Here is an 18,971-nt window from a genome sequence, read left to right as displayed (position 1 = left end):
TAAATGACATTCTATTAGACTTCCTAATTACTTGTAACTGCATGCCAGCCTTTTGCAACTCACACACAAGAACACCTGGATAACCCCATATCTCAGCTCTGTGAGGTAACATGTTTTTCTTTTAATTCTGCCTGCCAAAATGGACATTTTATATTCCCTAGGTTGATACTCTATTTGCCACATCCTTGCCCACATATTTAACCTATTTCTTGCTTTGTAGCGTCATGCTTTCTTCACAATTTACTTTTCACGTCTATTTTTGTGCAATAAGCAAATTTAGTAAAGACATTATTAGTCCTTTCAATGAAGTCATTTGTGTAAACTGTGAAAAGTTGAGGCCCTTGCACTTAACCTTGTGGCATACCGTTCATTACATTTTGCCAAATAGCAAATGATCCATATACATGTGTTCCATTTCCTGTTAACCTGCCAGTCTTCCACTCATGCCAACATACCACATCTTATAATAGGAGCTTTCATTTTTCACAACAGCCTTTTAAGTAACACCTTACCCAATGCATTCTGGAAATCAATGTACCTTCTACTGGTCACTTTTATCCACAGCATAGTTACTTCTTCAAAACAGCTTCAATAGATTAACTAAAAATTAATTCACAAAGTCGGACTCTGCCTGATTGCTTTGAACTTTCCCAGAGTCCTGCTACACCATCTTTAATAACAGCTTGTCACATCCCCCTAGGACTCTAGTGATCTCACAAAGATTACAAAAAAGCCATCAGTCCCAGGGAGTAATCATGCTACAGTCTAACAATTTACTTTGAATAATTTCTCCCTTCCATTTTCCAATTTTTAGCTACTTAGTGGGCGGCACGGTGGCTAGCACTGCTGCCTCACAGTGCCAGAGACCCACGTTCAATTCCCGCCTTAGGCGGCTGACTGTGTGGAGTTTGCACATTCTCCCCGTGTCTGCGTGGGTTTCCTCCAGGTGCTCCAGTTTCCTCCCACATTCCAAAAATGTGCAGGTTGGGTGAATTGGCCATGCTAAATTGCCCATAGTGTTAGGTAAAGGGGTAAATGTAGGGGAATGGGTCTGGGTGGGTTGCGCTTCAGCAGGTCGGTGTGGACTTGTTGGGCCGAAAGGCCTGTTTCCACACTAAGTAATCTAATCTTATCTGCTTTATAGTGAAGGCAAATGCAAAATACATGTTCCATTCAACTGCTGTATCCTCATTTCTCATTATTAATTCTTCAGACTCACTGTCTATCGGACCAATTTGATTCAACATTCAAATAACTTCCTGTCCTATGGTAACAATGGTCAGTTAGCAAACCTACGTTGCAGTCTCATTCCTCATCCAAACAAACTGAAGGAACCTCAAACCTGTCAGGAAGATGTAAAAGATCCCACGACACCACTGAATGAGCAGAGTAATTTTACAAGTCTTGTAACCAACATTTATCCCTTGAATAAGAACGTAAAATGAAATGAACATATTACACATTTAGAGAGGCACCATGGCTCAGTGGTGAGCACTGCTGCCTCACAACACCAAAGTCCCAGGTTCCATTCCAGCCTCGAACGACCATCTGCGTGGAGTTTGCACATTGAACTGTGGAAGGAAACCAGAGCACCCGGACAAAGATGTGCAGGTTAGGTGAATTGGCCATGCTAAATTGCCCATAGCGTTAGGTGTATTAGTCAGAGGGAAATGGGTCTGGTGGGTTACTCTTCAGAGGGTCGGTGTGAATCCTTTGGGCCAAAGGGCCTGTTTCCACACTGACAAGAATCTAATATAACCTTTCCATGTCTACCCCAGTCAAGGCCCCCAAGAATCTTGTATGATTCATTAAGGCTGGCTCTTATTCTTCCGAGTTCCAATGAGTACAGTCTCAATCCTCTCAACTTCTCCTTAGAAGATAGTCCCTTTAAACCTGTTGTCAGCCTAGTGAATTAACCTTCTCTGGACTGCCTCCAAGGCCAGTAACGTTTTGTTTAGATAAGGTGCCAATTTAGGGAAAAAAGGTGGTCAACAGTATTTCAACTGTGGTCTGACTGGTGTCTTGTACAGTTTTAGAAAACTCTACTTACTTTTATACTGCATTCCCTTTGAAATAAAGCTCAACATTCCTTTTGCATTCCCAATTACTCATTTCACTTGGATTCTAGCTTTTTGTGAACCTTCTGTGCTGTAGATTTCAGTAATCTTTCTCTATTAAAATAATATTCAGCTGCTCTATTCCTCCTGCCAAAGTATGAAGTTTCTCATTTTCCCACATTATATTGCATCTGCCAAGTTTTTATTCATTTTTCTCGTCTGTATCCTTCTGCAAATTCTTTGCATCATCCTCACCACTTGTATTCCTAATCATTCTGTGTCATCTGCAAACTTGGCTTGTTCATATAATTGAGAAATGAAGCAATTATTTTTGTGTATATAAATGACTTGATGATTGCACATAATGTTGCCCGAGAGCAGGTTAAGTCACACTTGGATACATGAGTGAATAGTGTAGTGATGATGAAACCCACCAGTATGTTGTTATTTTGATTTGATATGTTGATTATGAATTTTGTTGAAATGAATTGCTGATTTCAGTTAATGTCAGAAATAACTATTTTGGCTAAAAGATCAAAAATATATCTTGAATATCTGGGAATGCAAATTTGGTTGAGGTAGTTCACACCATCCCTATGGCGATGCTGGGGAGTCTCTTGATTCTGGGTGCAAGTTTAAGGCATTCGGCATCTGATCAGCCATTTGTTATTTTGTTTTCTCAGGTTCTGTGTAAACTTTCTCTTAAATAGCTGGTACATTCACATACAACACCTAACCATCTTCAGACTTTGGTCACAATGAGAATACAAAGTCATGATGTCAAAAGCTTTGTGCTGGTGATCTGTCCAGTTTGTGAAAGTGACATAATTGTTTTACTCTTCTTACTGTCATATTTTGAGAAATAGTTCAGCATCTGCATTGGTCACATTCTGTATGTTAAAACTTTTTATATATCCAAAACATAACTTGAGATTCCACCTTAAATTTATCTGAAAGTTGAACTTTCCAGAAAAAGAATATTTTTGACCATTGGTACCAAATAGTACCATTTAAAAGGTTCAGTTTCCAAAGCGTGACCATACAGGAAGTTCATCTGGAATTCACCTAATTTGTACATTCATATAGAAGTAGGCAGATTCTTTATGGAAACAGCATGATGCATCCTTCTCTGATTTTGGTCACTGTCTCCAAGCACAATTTGAAAGGATCTGATAAAATTACCTGCCAATCTAAAATTTATTGACTTCGTAAGTATACAGTAGAAACATGTAATTAATGAAATGTCCAATGAAGCATTCAACCATTGCCTTCAAAACGTTGTCCAGAATGAGCAGTTGAATGCCTTACAGGTGCAATATGTTCACTGAACATGGTACAGTCATACATAGTAGACTAAATGTCTTTCTGTATAAAAGACACAGTGGTCTCAAACTTGACATTGGTTAGGCTGGTTGACAACTACTTGTAACTGCATCTTCATTCATTATCTTCCAAGAATCATTTTGAAAAGCACTGAGCGTTACATTACACAAATGTTGTGGTCTTTCAAAAGGCCACATATCAGATTGTACGATCTGTTTAGCTTGCGCAATTGTCAGGCTTCAGTGACCTCAGCAGTTAGAACTTCCTTTTCTTGATAGACATAAATGCTAGTAATTTATTTTCAAGATAGTGCACTATTATACAATTTGAAACAATGCTACATTGTATCTTAGATTTTTCTCTTTGTACCACGTGTTTCCCACTCCGCTGCTCCCATATACAAGATTCTTTTACTCTTTGACATGTTCTATATTACATTTCTCACTTGTAGTTTGTATTGCACAATGTGTTCCATTTACAGAGATCCCTAACTTCTTAATTTGCCATTTCTAAAAAAACAAAGCAATTCACAAATTAACCTAAAAGTCTGGATTAATTTCAAAGGTTAGAAAGGTAAAGTGAATATTGAAATAAAATTAACTCAAAATTCCAATATTTTTCATGGAGTGAAGTTAATTTAGGATTTGTCTGTATTTGTAAAATTAACAAGCTGATGGCTTTTCCCAATGAGGATTAAAATCCCCAAACTGAAACTATTACTCTGTATTCACTTCTCTTTTGACAAAACATGCTACAACTTGTTGGCAAGCGTTCCTGTTTGTATTACATGTGTAAATGCAGGACCGGTTCTTCAAATTGTGGTACACCAGTCTTTTCTCTCTAAGGACAAAGCATCTCCATGGTCTGGTCAGACTCTGGCAGCTTTACCTTTATCTTGTGGTACGGTGCTTTGTTAACTTTCCTCCTTTTAAATGAATGCTTTCATAACTTCATTGTTTTTCCCAGACACTCAAATGGAAGCTACATCTGGTCCAAGTATTCAAAACATGCTAAAAATTATGTAACTTCATTCATGAAATGAACTGTCCTTATTTGACTGTCAACATGCCAGTTAATGTTTGGATGTGGTTTCTGAAGTAGAAATAATTTCTTAATACAAATTGAGAGATGGGCAACACTGACAGATGTCATAACAGTTAACTACCACTGGCCAGCCAAATGATACAACTTCTGAAGTTACTTTTGCAATTTTGCATCCTTTGCTGTTGTGCTCTCTTATTAACTTTTCTTCTTGGCTGCAAATAAATAACTGTGGGCATTTATTTTGAGTAGGATGCTTAGGTGCTATGATGAAGGGCACATAGGGTGCAGTATACAGCTAAATATGAATTGTTTTCCGAGAGGCTACAGTATTTCATGCTGACTACCTTCTCTCATACAATATAAATGTTCATTTTTCCCTTATAGATATTCTTGTGAATTGTCATGGAGTCTTTCAACATTTTTTTAACTATTATTTTGTTAAAGCTTAACAACTTCTAATGGCTGATTTTGGTCTTAAAATTAATGTGAATAAAATCAGTTTAAGGGTGAGAGTATTTACTTGATTTTGAGGTTAAAGTTAGCTTTAAACAAAATGATCATTTTTAAAATCAATTTTGGTCAAATTATGATCTTTGTATTCATGCAAAGTTAGAATTTTATCGATCTGTTTTGTCTTTTTTATAATTAGATCCAATATTCTTCTGATTGAATAAGTCAAACGCTGGTTTTATTCAAAGATTTTTGTGAAGATCTGTAGCTTAGGAGTTGGTTGGATTCATTGTTGGTCTGTTTGCTGAGCTGGTAGGTTTGTTGGCAAACGTTTTGTCCCCCCTTTCTAGGTAACATCATCGTGCTGTGCTGCCTCCTGTGAAGCACTGCTGTACTGTTCTTCTCTGAAATGATGTGGTTCTGTTTGAGCTTTTTCCAGTTGCCAGTTCTGCTTCCACTTTCCCATTGCAGCAACTTGTATTTCAGGTCCAGGTCAATGTGTTAGGTAGTGGAGTCTGAGGATTAGTACCATGCTTTCAGGAATTCCCTTGCTGTTCTTTGTTTAGCCTGTCCTAGTATCGTTGCATTGTCTCAGTCAAACTCATGGTTCTTGTTGTCCACGTGTTTGGATACCATAGAGAGTTGGTCATGTCGCTTAGTTGCTAGTTGGTTTTCATGGTTGCAGGTCGCTGCCTGCCTGTTTGTCCTGAATTGCACTTAGTGCAGTTGCTGCATGGGATTGTGTAAATTACACTCATCCTGCATAAAACGGGTACCGAGTCCTTTATTCTGGTGAGCCGCAGTTTGAGTGTGGCTGTCAGTTTGCGTGTTGTCAAGGTCACTAGTGGTCGGAGCAGTCTAGTTGTCAGTTCCAAAATGTGTTTAATGTATGGGAGAGTAGCCATTGAGTTGGAGCGTGTCTTGCTGTCTTGGTGTTGCTTGTCCGCTAGACATCTGCAGATGAAGCTGTGTGGGTATCCGTTTTTAGCAAAGACTTTGTGTAGGTGTTCTTCCTCTCTTCACATTTCTGGGTTGCTACAGTGTGTTGCTCCTCATTTGAAAAGGGTCTTAATGCAGCTCGTCTTGTGGGTGCTCACTAGGTTGCTGGTGTAGTTTAGGATCTGGTTTTATCACGTGGCTTTCAGAACATGGGACCACGGACACGGCAAAGTAAGCAGTCCTATATTTCTTGCGACTGTTAAACCATAAGGTATAAGATCAGAATTAGGCCATTCAGCCCATAAAGTCTGCTCAACCAGTCGATCAAGGCTGCTCTCCAATCTCTTGATAAGATAATCAGATGCGCAAGTAAAATTAGGCCATTTGTGGTGAAAGTATGGCAAGCAATCCCAGGCACGATGGGCTGAATGGCCTTCTACTTTGTAAAATTCAATATTAGTGATTATTAAGTGCACTCTGTACCATTTCAGAGTTCACCCTTGCATTTTTTTTCAGAAATTTCTAAGGGTGTTTTGGAAATATATGAATAAGTGACACGTTCAATCAGGAGCTGACTTTGTTGCCATCTCTGTCATTTGTTTTATTTGCCATGTCATATACTTTGTCTTCCCTAAATCATTTGCTTCTGTTGTATTTTGAGAATTTAACGTTCACATTAGTATTCAGTTTAATAGCCAATATTTCAGGCTTAAAATAATTAAAGGCATGCAATTAATCCTAAATTCATCTGTTTCTTTCCCAGCTCTCTACCTCAAAACGTGTTGGTCCCTAAAAATGTATTTAACCATCTCTGGAACTTTGGGTGTTGCCTGTTTCAATAATTTCCCTCGTAACCTATTCCACCATTCCTAAAGCCAAGATTGTGTTTACAGATAGTTTCTCATCCTAAAAGTGACAAAGAAAAATGGAATGACTTCAAGGTGACCTACCTTTTGAACGTTGTTAAATTTTATAAATAACTTTTTAATATTTCTCTTAAGGAAGTATTTTTATTTGTATGGAATGGCCTGAAGAATGTCAAAAGTAATTAGTTGGTTCTGAAAAGAAGTTGTTATTGGGGCAGGTAGATATAGCAGCTAATTTGCACATGGCCAAGTTTCATAGACAGAAATAAGATGTGACCAAGCTTGATTATTAAGTCGATAAAAGGTAGAGTCTTAATGAGTTAAGAGAATCGGATTGAGGAAAAGGTGAGTGCAGTGATTGGAATGAGGGCCAGGTGGATCTCATTGACTGTGAAATCCTGGATTCGCTAAGGTTATGTCCGAAATGTCGACTCACCTGCTCCTCGGATGTTGCCTGATTTGCTGTGCTTTTCCAGTGCCACACTTTGACTCGAACTCCAGCATCTGGAGTCCTCACTTTCTCCAAGGTTAACAACCCCAATCAGAGAGCACTGGCTGACAGATATAAACAGGAGATGCAGAGAGCCAGTTGCCATAATGGGGAGACTCTGGGTCACCCTTTTTCTTGCTTTTTCTTGAATTGCCAATTTATATCTGTCAACCAGGGCTCCTCGATTGACCAAGGTTAACAACTCCAATCAAGGGTATCAGTCAGTGAACTCCACCTGGACCTCATTCCAATCACTTTAGCAGGAAAATGCAGGATTCAGCAGGATCATCATCAGCCATGATCTCAACAAATGGCAGAGCAGATTCGATAGGCTGAATGGCCAACTTCTGCTCTTATGGTCAGGTGTCCTTGATGAAACTTTTCCACAAATGCCATATCAAAGCTCTGGAAAAGCCAGGACTCTGCACTAAACATCAGGATGGCAAGGAGAATGGTACTAAACTGAAGATTAAATGATATGCTACTTCCACATACAACATGGAGTTGGTCACAGCTTGTATTTACTTTCTCATTGCACGGTGTGCAGAAATAGCCTCATCAATAGGGCATCCTTGGAGAGGACAGATTAAAAACTCAAATTATTCATCCAAATAATATGTTGGCATAGTAATATTGCCACTAGACAAGGATTCGAAAACCTCCATACTAGATTGTGATGTTTGAATTCAAAAAAATCTGGAATTAAAAATTAGCCTAATAACAACTATTAAAACCCACCTGGTTTCCTACTATTTGTAGCAAAAGAAAATCTGTCAGCCTTACATGGGACTTCAGCCCCAGTTGTATGAAGCCACTATCAAGTCTAAAGAAATAAAGCCTGATGGACCACCTTGCATTAACCTGGAGCCAGAAACAACAATGGCAAACACAATCCTGTCCATAACCCTAACCATGTCCCTTCGATACTCAGTTTCATTACTGAACCACCCACTAATAATAACTAGGGGATGACCATTGGCAAGGAGGTGAACTAGACCATCCATATAAATACTGTGTCTACAAAAGCAATTCAGAGATTGATGATTCTGTATTAAGTAATTTTCACAGTAACTCTGGTCTTTCTAATGCCATTATCTACAAAGTATGAGACAGCAACGTGATGAATACTTTCAATGTACCTGGTTGAGTGCAGTTCCATAACAAACAAGAAGGTTGACACCATCCAGGACAAAGTGATAACCTGACTGGCATCCCAGTCATCACCCTGAATATTGTCTCCCCCTTCACTACCAACACAAAGGCAGCAGCACAGTATCTATAACATGAGCTGCAGTAACTCATCAAAACTCCCCCAAGTGCGCTTTCAAAATCACTACCATCTAGCAGGACTAGGACAGCAGATGCATAGGAACACCAGCATCTGCAGGTTCTCCTCCAGTATATTCATATTCTGACTTGGAACAATAGAGCGATTTCTTCTCTACTGCTGATCAAAATCCTGGTAATTCCTTGAAAAAACATTGTGAGCATCCCTACACACAAGGACTGCAAAGGTTCAGGAAAGCAGTTCACCATCACCTTCATCAGGGTAATTACAGAGGGGAATAAATGCTGTATGAGCCAGCTACATCCACATTTCATAAACGAACAAGCAAAATTAATTACAGTTTGATATAAAATAGCCATAGACACTACCATCCGCCAGCATGCTGAAACAGGAGGTCTGTGCTTAAGTCATTGTTGTACATCTGTGACTGCTGCCATTCTCTGCTTCACTTGTCGCCATTTGCTGCTACTTTCAGGGACCGTAGCAGCAAGAGAGGCAGGAAGGGAACTTTCCAAAGGTTCTACCAGGTAAAACATTGTGTGTAGACTTTATAAATAGGAGCTTTCAAAAAAATAATTGAGGCAAATGTATTACATTTTCTAATTCAGAATTCTGATAGTGGGGAGGGACATTTTCTGGCAAACTTTACACATAAGGAAATGTTTAGATACAGGCAACTCCACAGGCATGGATTGTGATGACAGCAAATGCAGGCAAAAAAAAGTTTTCTATGAAGTGGAATGTTTAATGCTTCCAGGAACAGTATCTGATCTATGGTGCACAGTTATTTTTTACGAGAAGTGACCAATATACACCTTCCTTTACTCTAAGAGAGGACTTACAAGACCAAAAGGAAATGCAGAATACCCCATATATATCACTAACTACCAAGAACTTCAGCAAACTAAGTTACTTCAGTATGCTTTCCTATATTGAGTCTTGTACTTCCTCTTTTGGTTCATTCTAGTTTCATGAGTCAGTTGTGCTTAGTGAAAATGCAACTTTGCAGATTAATCCATGATACATGAATTTAAAAACATGCCGACTGACTCCAAGCTGCTCAATAGCCGTCATCCTAAATTCAAGTTACTAGAATGGAAAAACTGACTACTCAAAGTCATACAAAATTAAATCTTTTTATTGGAAAGTACACCATGCAATTTTTTGACTGTCTCTGATTTAGCAGTTTGTAAGTGTTAACTGCATGTTCCAAACAATTTGTCTATAATATTTCTGAATAATAGGTTACCCATTTGCTAGGATTATCTTCATTCTTCACAAAAAAAAGGTTGCTCTTTACAAGTACTCTTCCAACCAGCTCCTTGAAAACATATCCCTAGCCTGCTCTACTGACAGACAACTTATTCGACAAAAAAAATTGTTTAAATTTCCCACTCAACTTGTCTAGATATGTAATGATATACTTCTGGAGCACACAGGTCTTGAACCCAAGTTTTTCAGCTCAAAGGTAACATTACCATTGAGTCACATGAGCATTCATAAATTTTTATATTTTTAAATCAATTTATTCAAAAGTCTCATTACACACCTGTGGAGCTAGAAGGACTTAGAGTCATAGAGATGTACAGCACGGAAACAGACCCTTCGGTTCAACTCTTCCATGCCAACCAGGTATCCTAAATTAATCTAGTCCCATTTGCCAGCACTTAGTCCATTTCCCTCTCAACCCTTTCTACTCATATACAAATCCAAATGCTTTTTAAATGTTGTAATTGTACCAGCCTCCACCACTTCCTCTGGCAGCTCATTCCACACATATACATTTGAACTTAGGTCTGCCACCCTCGAGGCAGGGACAATACCTTTGCGCATCATCAAAATTTTCAATCCTGGCACAACCATCTTCATCTCTTTCATTGATTATGCTCTCTTGATAATGACATCAAGAGTGGGGATGCTCCCCAAAGTCCCTTGCCACAATATTGTGCATCACTCAACTTCTCCGTCTGTGAAGCAGCCTGCGCCCATATGCAGCAAACATTATGACTTTGTGCCATTCTCCTTCCTTTTCTCCCATTACCTTGTGCATTATTTGAAAAGAAACAATCAAATATTTCAACTAAACCTGCATCTACCACACAGGTAGTCCATTTCAGACCCTAACTACTCACTGTGAGAGTGAAGTATTTCCCTCACATAATATTAACTTCTTTTGGAAATAATCTTTCAAATTACCTCGCTCATTCTTCTAAGTTAGTCTGTTTCCCATACATGATGAGCTCCTACTTTACGTAAAAATCTTTGATTTGGCACGCTATCAAATGACTTCTGGAAATGCAAATTCAGTACATTAATTGTACAACAGCACATGTTACTCCTTTAGAGAATTCCAATAAGTTTGTTAAATACTAGCTTGACTAAACAACAGCAAGAACTGGAGTTACAAGTCTTCAGAATAAGTGCCAGGACCCTGCCACTGGTGAATCCAATGCTTTCAACTGTTTCTTGGCATCACGTGGAGTAATCTAAATGGATTTAAGAGTAGCATGTGAGATGCTGGGGCCTCAAGGGGAAACAGACGGATCATGTATTTAATACGTTGAGCTGAATTCTAATATACAATATGGCAGTGACTTGAGTAATTGTTTTATACACTTCCACATATAGAAAGGTTGACATTATCTAGGTACCATTCAGGGCAAAACTGCCCACTTGATTGGCAACAATCAGCTTCAACATTCAATCCTTTCACCAACACACACTAACAGTAGTGTATTTAGAGGAGACTCAAAATAAAAATTAATGCACATTAATTTTAGAATACACTACTCTTTCCATCATAGTATGACACATGAGAGGAGGCGGCAAGTCATCAAGTCTGATCTGATATTACGAAGACAGACAATGCAAAGCTTCTTTTTAAAAATCTAAACATGAATATGGGTATCGTTGGCTGAAGCAGCATTTACTGTCAGGCCTTCTGTTGAGAAGATTGTGGTGGGTTGCCTTCTTGAATTGCTTTAATAAGTTGTAAGAAGGTACACTCCTTTACAAATAAATGATCAATTGACAAGCTCACAGATCAAGTGACAGCTCACAGAATGACACTGGATGCAACAAAACATGATGGGTCAAATTAAATTTCTATCTGAAGGAAAAACAAATTTCTTTGACATGACGGGTTAACCACACTAAGTTAGGTTTTCCTAACTGCTTTCAAACACCCAAAAGGTAGACGAATGACTACTTCAGATTTTGCAGAAATATAGAAAAAAAAGTAGAGAATTTCCTTACAAGAGAAAAGCATATAAACTATGATATATCTATTACACAATAAAGGCTGTTACCTGATATATCCTGAAAGGAATATATCGGAATCCTCCTTCCTCTGTTGGATACTCCATAAGTTTTCGATTGATGGCCCAAAACTGGTCAAACTTATCTAGAGCAAGAAAAATTAAACTTAAATATTTGTTTCAGCGTTTAAATTTCAATCAAAACTAATTTTGTCTGATTAAATTTGAAATGCAGCGGTTTGGTTAACTCAACTGATTAAAGTCTAGGACGGCAGTCTTCCTCAAGTCTTGAAAGGCCAGCTCCACTATTTGCAGCTACTTTCTCCTTCAGAAAGGAGGACACAAATAACATAACAGACATGTTGGCGAACAGAGTTCAATGAGAGGGAAAAACTGAGGAAATCAAGATTTGTTTGGAAATAGTGTTGGTGAAATTGATAGGATTTACAGCTGATAAATCCCCAGGTCCTGGGAATTACATCTCAGTGTATTTAAAGTAATGCACTAGCTCTAGTGGATACGTTGGTGGTCATCCTCCAAGATTCTATTGACACTGGAACAGTTCCTACAGAGTGGAGGGTAGCTAACATAAACCCCCTAAATGAAGCAGAGACAAAACTAGGAACTAAGGACCAGTCAGCCCGACATCGATAGGCAGGAAAAAATGCTGAAGTCCACGATAAAAGATATAATGCCTGAATATTTGGAAAACTGAGGCAGGATTGGACAGAGTTAGCATAGATTTGCGAAAGGGAAATAGGGTTAGACAAATCTACTGGAATCTTTTGAGGAGTAACTCTGTGTATGTTGGGGAGCAAGTGGATGTGGTTATTTGGACTTTCAGAAGGTTTTTGACAAAGTGTCATGTAGGAGATAAGTGCATAAGATTTAAGGAAATGGATGGGGTAATGTATTTAGATGCATAGACATTTCATAGACAGGACTCAGACAGTAGAAGCCAGGTGAAAACAGTGAAAGGACAGCGCTGCCACATCAAAAACCCACCTACCCCTTCTCCCCCAAGTGTATGAGTGTCTATGGTGGCTGCACCGGCCTTTTCAGCCAACTGCAGACTTCACCGTGTGCGCAATAGGGTCATCCTCATCTGCGAGGGAATGAATGAAGTGAGATAGTTGCCAGAGACCTTAAGAGAATGAGAATCTCAACTTACGATGAAATATAAGATTACATGTTGAAAGGTACATGGATAGGAACAGTTTAGAAGGACATGGGCCAAACACCGGCAAATGGGACTAGTTCAGTTTAGTAAAGCTGGTAGGCATAAACAAGTTAGGCCAAAGGATCTATTTCTGTGCAGTACAACTGATTTGGAGAAGAAATCTCTTCATCCAGAGTGTGGTGAGCCTGTGGAATGTGCTATTCAAAAGTAGCCAAGGACAAAACTTGTTTGACTTATTTTTATTTCTTGTAAATATTGCAGAAAAAGTGGGCAGCACAGTGGCTAGCGCTGCTGCCTCACAGCGCCAGAGACCCGGGTTCAATTCCTGCCTCAGGCAACTGTGGATTTTGCACATTCTCCCCGTGTCTGCGTGGGTTTCCTCCAGGTGCTCCGGTTTCCTCCCACAGTCCAAAAATGTGTGGGTTAGGAGAATTGGCCATGCTAAATTGCCCATAGTGTTAGGTGTAGAGGAATGGGTCTGGATGGATAGCGCTTCAGCGGGTCAGTGAGGACTTGTTGGGCCTGTTTCCACACTAAGTAATCTAATCTAAAACATTGTATGATTTCAAGAATGAGTTAGATATAGCACTGGAGGCTAAAGAAATCAATGGATACAAGGGAAAGGTGTAAACAGAATAAAGTTGAAAGATCAGCCAGGATTGTAATGAATAGTGTAGCAGGCTTGAAGCAGCGACTGGCTTACTCCTACTCCTATTTTCTGGGTAACAGACATCACCTAGGTAATCTACATCACCTTGAAGGGGGTGAGAAAAACCATATCTGAATTCCCAAGCATTTGTCTCAGAAATACAGTACGTTGCCCAGTTGTGAGGTTTCCTTGCATGTAACTACTTTGATCTCATCAGCATCTCCCCAGCCAAAAACAAAGACAATTCATTTTATCAAAAATACATGGCATTATGACAGAGGAAATAACAGGAGTTCCTGGACGACTGTCAGCAAACATTTCCAAAACATCTTGGAGACAGAACCACATCACCAAGCTTTTTACTAGATCCCCAACTCATGTATCCTCAGATTAAAAAGGGAAACAAAAACACTTAACTATAGGTTGTTAGCTTAATATCAGTCACTGGAAAAACATTACAGTCTATTATAAAACATATAACAAGAATATTTAGAAACATAATATAATCAAGCAAAGTTAGCATGGCCTCAAAGGTAAATCATGCCTGACAACTTTATTAGTGTTCTTTGAGGTAACAATAAATAAATGTTAAATGTAATACATTTGACTTTCCAAATGGAATTTGATAAAGTAGGCTACTTAATAAGACGAGAGTTCATGCAGTTAGAAGTGGTACAACATTAGTGTGCATAGACAATGGGATAACTAATTTAGAACATAGAACATTACAGCGCAGTGCAGGCCCTTCGGCCTTCGATGTTGCGCCGACCTGTCATACCAATCTGAAGCCCATCTAACCTAAACTATTCCACTTACATCTATATGGTTGGCCAATGACGACTTAAATGTACTTAAAGTTGGCGAATCTACTACCGTTGCAGGCAAAGCATTCCGTACCCTTACTACTCTCTGAGTAAAGAAACTACCTCTGACACCTGTCCTATATCTATCACCCCTCAATTTAAAGCTATGCCCCATTGCGCTCGCCATCACCATACTTAGAAAAAGGCTCCCCCTGTCCACCCTATCTAACCCTCTGATTATCTTATATGTCTCAATTATGGCACCTCTCAACCTTCTTCTCCCTAATGAAAGCAGCCTCAGGTCCCTCAGCCTTTCTTCATAAGACCTTCCCTCCATACCAGGCAACATCCTAGTAAATCTCCTCTGAACCCTTTCCAAAGCTTCCATGTCCTTCTTATAATGCGGTGACCAGAACTGTACACAATACTCCAAGTGCAGCTGCACTAGAGTTTTGTACAGCTGTAGCATAACCTCATGGTTCAGGAACTCGATCTCTCTATTAATAAAAGCTAAAACACTATATGCCTTCTTAACAACCCTGTCAACCTGGGTGGCAACTTTCAAGGATCTGTGTACCTAGACAACGAGATCTCTCTGCTCATCGACACTACCAAGAATCTTACCATTAATCTAGTACTTTGCATTCCGGTTACTCCGACCAAAGTGAATCACCTCACACTTGTCCACATTAAACTCCATTTGCCACCTCTCAGCCTAGCTTTGCAGCTTATCTAGTCTTTCTGTAACCTACAACATCCTTCATCACTATCCACAACTCCACTGACTTTAGTGTCATCTGCAAATTTACTAACCCACCCTTCTACGCCCTCATCCAGGTCGTTTATAAAAATGACGAACAGCAGTGGACCCAACACTGATCCTTGCGGTACACTACTGGTAAGTGGATTCCAGGATGAACATTTCTACCACCACCCTCTGTTTTCTTTCAGCAAGCCAATTTGGCCAAACAATAAACTAATTAGCTAGCATTAACTAACTAATAGAAGATGGAGTTGGAAGAGTGTGTGTGTGTGTGTGTGTGTGTGTGTGTGTGGTGGTGGGGCGGTGTAGGAGGAGTGCTTTCAGGGGTGTCATGTTCAGGATAGCAACCTATGCTAGTGCAGTGCTGCAGGGATTGATACTAAAGCCATAATTATTTACAATGGATGGTGGAAATGAATTACCATACCACAAAAATTGGTGGGAAATCAAGTCATGAGGATGAAGATTCAATGAAAGAAAATTAGTTAAGAGAGTGGGCAAAATCTTAGCTGACGGAATATAATATGGGATTATGCACCTTGACAGGAAAAATAAAAAAGTTGAATATTATTTAAATAAAGAAAGACTGCAGATAGCTGCAGTTCAGAGGGATTGGGGATTCTTGTGCATGAACTTCAAAACATGAGCACACAACTTCAATGGGTGACAGAAAAACTAAACGGAATGCTGGCATTTATTTCAAAGGGAATGGAATACGAAAATAATGTGGTCTTTCCTAAAACTATACAAACTCATCAGAGAACACTTGGAATACTGTGAACAGTTCTGATCTCCTTATCTAAGGAAAGATATATATACATTACCATGTGAGAAAGTCCAGAGAACGTTCATTAGATTTATCCAGAGTATGGAGGGACAAGTTTATAAGCAAAAGTGGAGTAGTTTGGCACTGTACTTATTGGAGTTTAGAAGTTTGAGAGGTGACATTATTGGAACATAAAATATTCTTAAGAAATTTAAGAAAGTAGATGGGAAAAGACCGTTCCCTTGAAAGACTCTGGGATTTTATGGCATAATCTCAGAGTAATGGGTCACCAATTTAAAACAGAGATGAAGACAAATTTCTTCTCTTCAAGGGTAGTGAATTTGTAGAATTCTTTATCAGAGGGTTATTGAAGCTGGATCATATTAAGCATATTAAAGGCTGAAATTGATAGGCTGCTAATCAGTGAGGGAATCAAGAGTTATTGGAATAAGGAAGGAAAGTAGAGGATTTGCAGATCAGCCATCATCTCAATGAACAGCAGAGAGGGCTTGATGGGTTAAAGGGCCCATGCCTGCTGGTCTACATCTTTAACTACCCTTGCGAATAACTAAATAACTCTGAAATAAGTATCGGTTCCAGAGAAAAAAAAGAGGGTGAAAGCAAACTGATAGCCTTTTGGCATTACTTCCCCCCTACACAGTACCACATCAGATTTATTTCTAAGATTTAAAAAAAGCATAATTTTCCCATCTTAAACATACTATCATCACTGAATCTCCTTATACCAGTATCCTGGGGACATCATCGACCAGACACTGTGCAGGGCCAGTTTATACAGATGTACTACAAAAACAAACAGCCAAGAGGGGTAATTTGACAATAAACTAATTTCACAACTTCTAAAGCCTGTTTATGAGTTATAAAGCTCAAGTCTAAAACCCGATAGAATATTCTCCACTTGTCTGAATAAGTGCAGTTCCAAATCACTAAATAGGTTTGACACTACCCAGAAACAAGTGGCCTGCTTGATTAGCACCCCATCCATGACTCCAATGTTGAAATTGTCCATCACCAGTGCATATTAGAAGCAACATCAACCATATGCAAGATGCATTGCTGAAAATCACTCACTCTGCTTGACAGTAATTTCCAATCTTACAAATTCTAATCACCAAGAGGAAGGGGAGAAGTTCTCCTCCAATGGTGTACATCACATGGATTTGGAAATATAATATATCATTCTTCTGGTGACTGAAACAAAATCCTGGAATTCCTACCCTAACCAATGTGTGTACACCTACACCACAAGGACTGCAAAGATTCAAGAAGCCAGCTTGCCAACACTACCTCGAGAGCAGTAAATGTTGGCCTAGCCAGTGATGCCCACAAGATATGAACACATTTACATAGTCTGAAACATCACGCTCTAAAGACAAAACTAGAGAAGAAATTTCCCATGGTCCACTATATTAAAGGAATCAAAAATCTTCTATCTTAATTTGTGCTGATTTAGAATTATCTAATCAACCTGGAGAAAACATCATTACAAATTAAGCATTCCAGCTATTGATCATGCTCTGGTATGAGAAAGTGATTTCTTATACCAGTATTTCCAAAGCCTCGTGCTTTAATCGTGGTGTAGGCTAAATTGGTGTTTAAGAAAAACCTTCCATTTAGCATCTGATGAACCTATACAATTAGATTAGATTACTTACAGTGTGGAAACAGGCCCTTCGGCCCAACAAGTCCACACCGACCCGCCGAAGCGCAACCCACCCAAACCCCTACATTTACCCCTTATCTAACACTACAGGCAATTTAGCATGGCCAATTCACCTGACCTGCACATCTTTGGACTGTGAGAGGAAACCGGAGCACTCGGAGGAAACCCACGCAGACACGGGGAGAACGTGCAAACTCCACACAGTCTGTCGCCCGAGTCAGGAATTGAACCCGGGTCTCAGGCGCTGTGTGGCAGCAGTGCTAACCACTGTGCCACCGTGCCGTACAGGTCATAGCTATTTCTTTTCAAGTGTTAACATAGACAAGAAAAAGATTGCCAATAGGTTTTCACCTTAACAATTTGTTGCAAAAGAAAAAGGCCCATTACATATTTAGAGGAGTATTGCAGACATCAATTGCAGGAAGTAAATTGAAAAGGAAGTTTGAGTTAGGTTAGCAAGATGAGTTAGAATAACATTTCTGAGTGTTTCATTATTCATGACTATTGGTTCAGAACAGAAAAAAAATAAAACATGTAAGACTTCTTCCTTGAGCAGTATGTTCTTAAGCTATAAGGGTGGAGGTATTACTAGATCAGATTATGAGTAATAAAACAAGCCAGAAATAAACACTTTGAAATTTGTGGTGACAATAGGCAACGGTTAAGAACTAACTTGAAAGAAAACAAGCCAGTACAAAACCTAGAATATCAGACTGTTTCAAAGTAAATTTTCATTGAGGAGGAAGAACTCAAGTTTCAGCTGAAAGATTTGTGGCATACAGCACATGGGATCCGTTTTAAAGAAAAAGATTGCAAAGCTACAGACTAAGGACATTATCCTAAGAATTAAACTAGTCGTTGAGTTAACTTTAACACTGATGTTTGCAAGATAACATGCGCTGGCAGGAAAATTGTTGAGAGAATTTACATTTCAGCAATCTATTGAGTATGGTGTGTGCATGCTAGAGGTTGCAATAAAGCCAATGTGAAATTGACTTATTTTTAAGAGGAGGGACACAGTTAATTCAAATAATTTTATATCAGTTAATGCATCATGTCAGATCTGCAACAAAAAACATTACTTTTAAAAAAAAAACAACATTCTGGGGATGTGAGCATCATTGTCAAGATCAACATTTAATATCCAGCTCAAATTGTCTTATGGGACATTGAACTTTGACAGAGATTTGACATAAGGTATAAAGCAGAATAATAAGATGTTGCCTAAACACAAATACAAAAAAAGACTCAAAATATAGAACTTTTGAAGAGTAATATGATCAAACAATTACAGGATGGAAAAGAATAGACAGAAATATATTATTAAATCATGAATGTGGGCCACAAAACATAAAACAATTGTAAAGATTAATTTATTTCCAAGAGTAATGATTGAACAGCTTTTTGGTCAT

General features: G+C 38.9%; 1 protein-coding gene across 5 annotated transcripts in view; it reads right to left on the bottom strand.

Moving 5' to 3' along the window:
* The window catches only part of atg5 (ATG5 autophagy related 5 homolog (S. cerevisiae)), a 283,848-nt gene that overhangs the window by 192,008 nt on the left and 72,869 nt on the right, over nt 1–18,971 (bottom strand). For all 5 annotated transcript variants that reach the window (XM_060849527.1, XM_060849497.1, XM_060849505.1 and 2 more), the window contains exon 6: nt 11,766–11,860. In XM_060849527.1, coding sequence (XP_060705510.1) covers nt 11,766–11,860 — 95 coding nt within the window. The remainder of the gene's footprint in view (nt 1–11,765; nt 11,861–18,971) is intronic.

The sequence above is a fragment of the Hemiscyllium ocellatum genome, chromosome 3 (genome assembly GCF_020745735.1).
Source record: "Hemiscyllium ocellatum isolate sHemOce1 chromosome 3, sHemOce1.pat.X.cur, whole genome shotgun sequence".
NCBI lineage: Eukaryota > Metazoa > Chordata > Chondrichthyes > Orectolobiformes > Hemiscylliidae > Hemiscyllium > Hemiscyllium ocellatum.
This window is presented reverse-complemented; position numbering and strand designations above follow the sequence as displayed.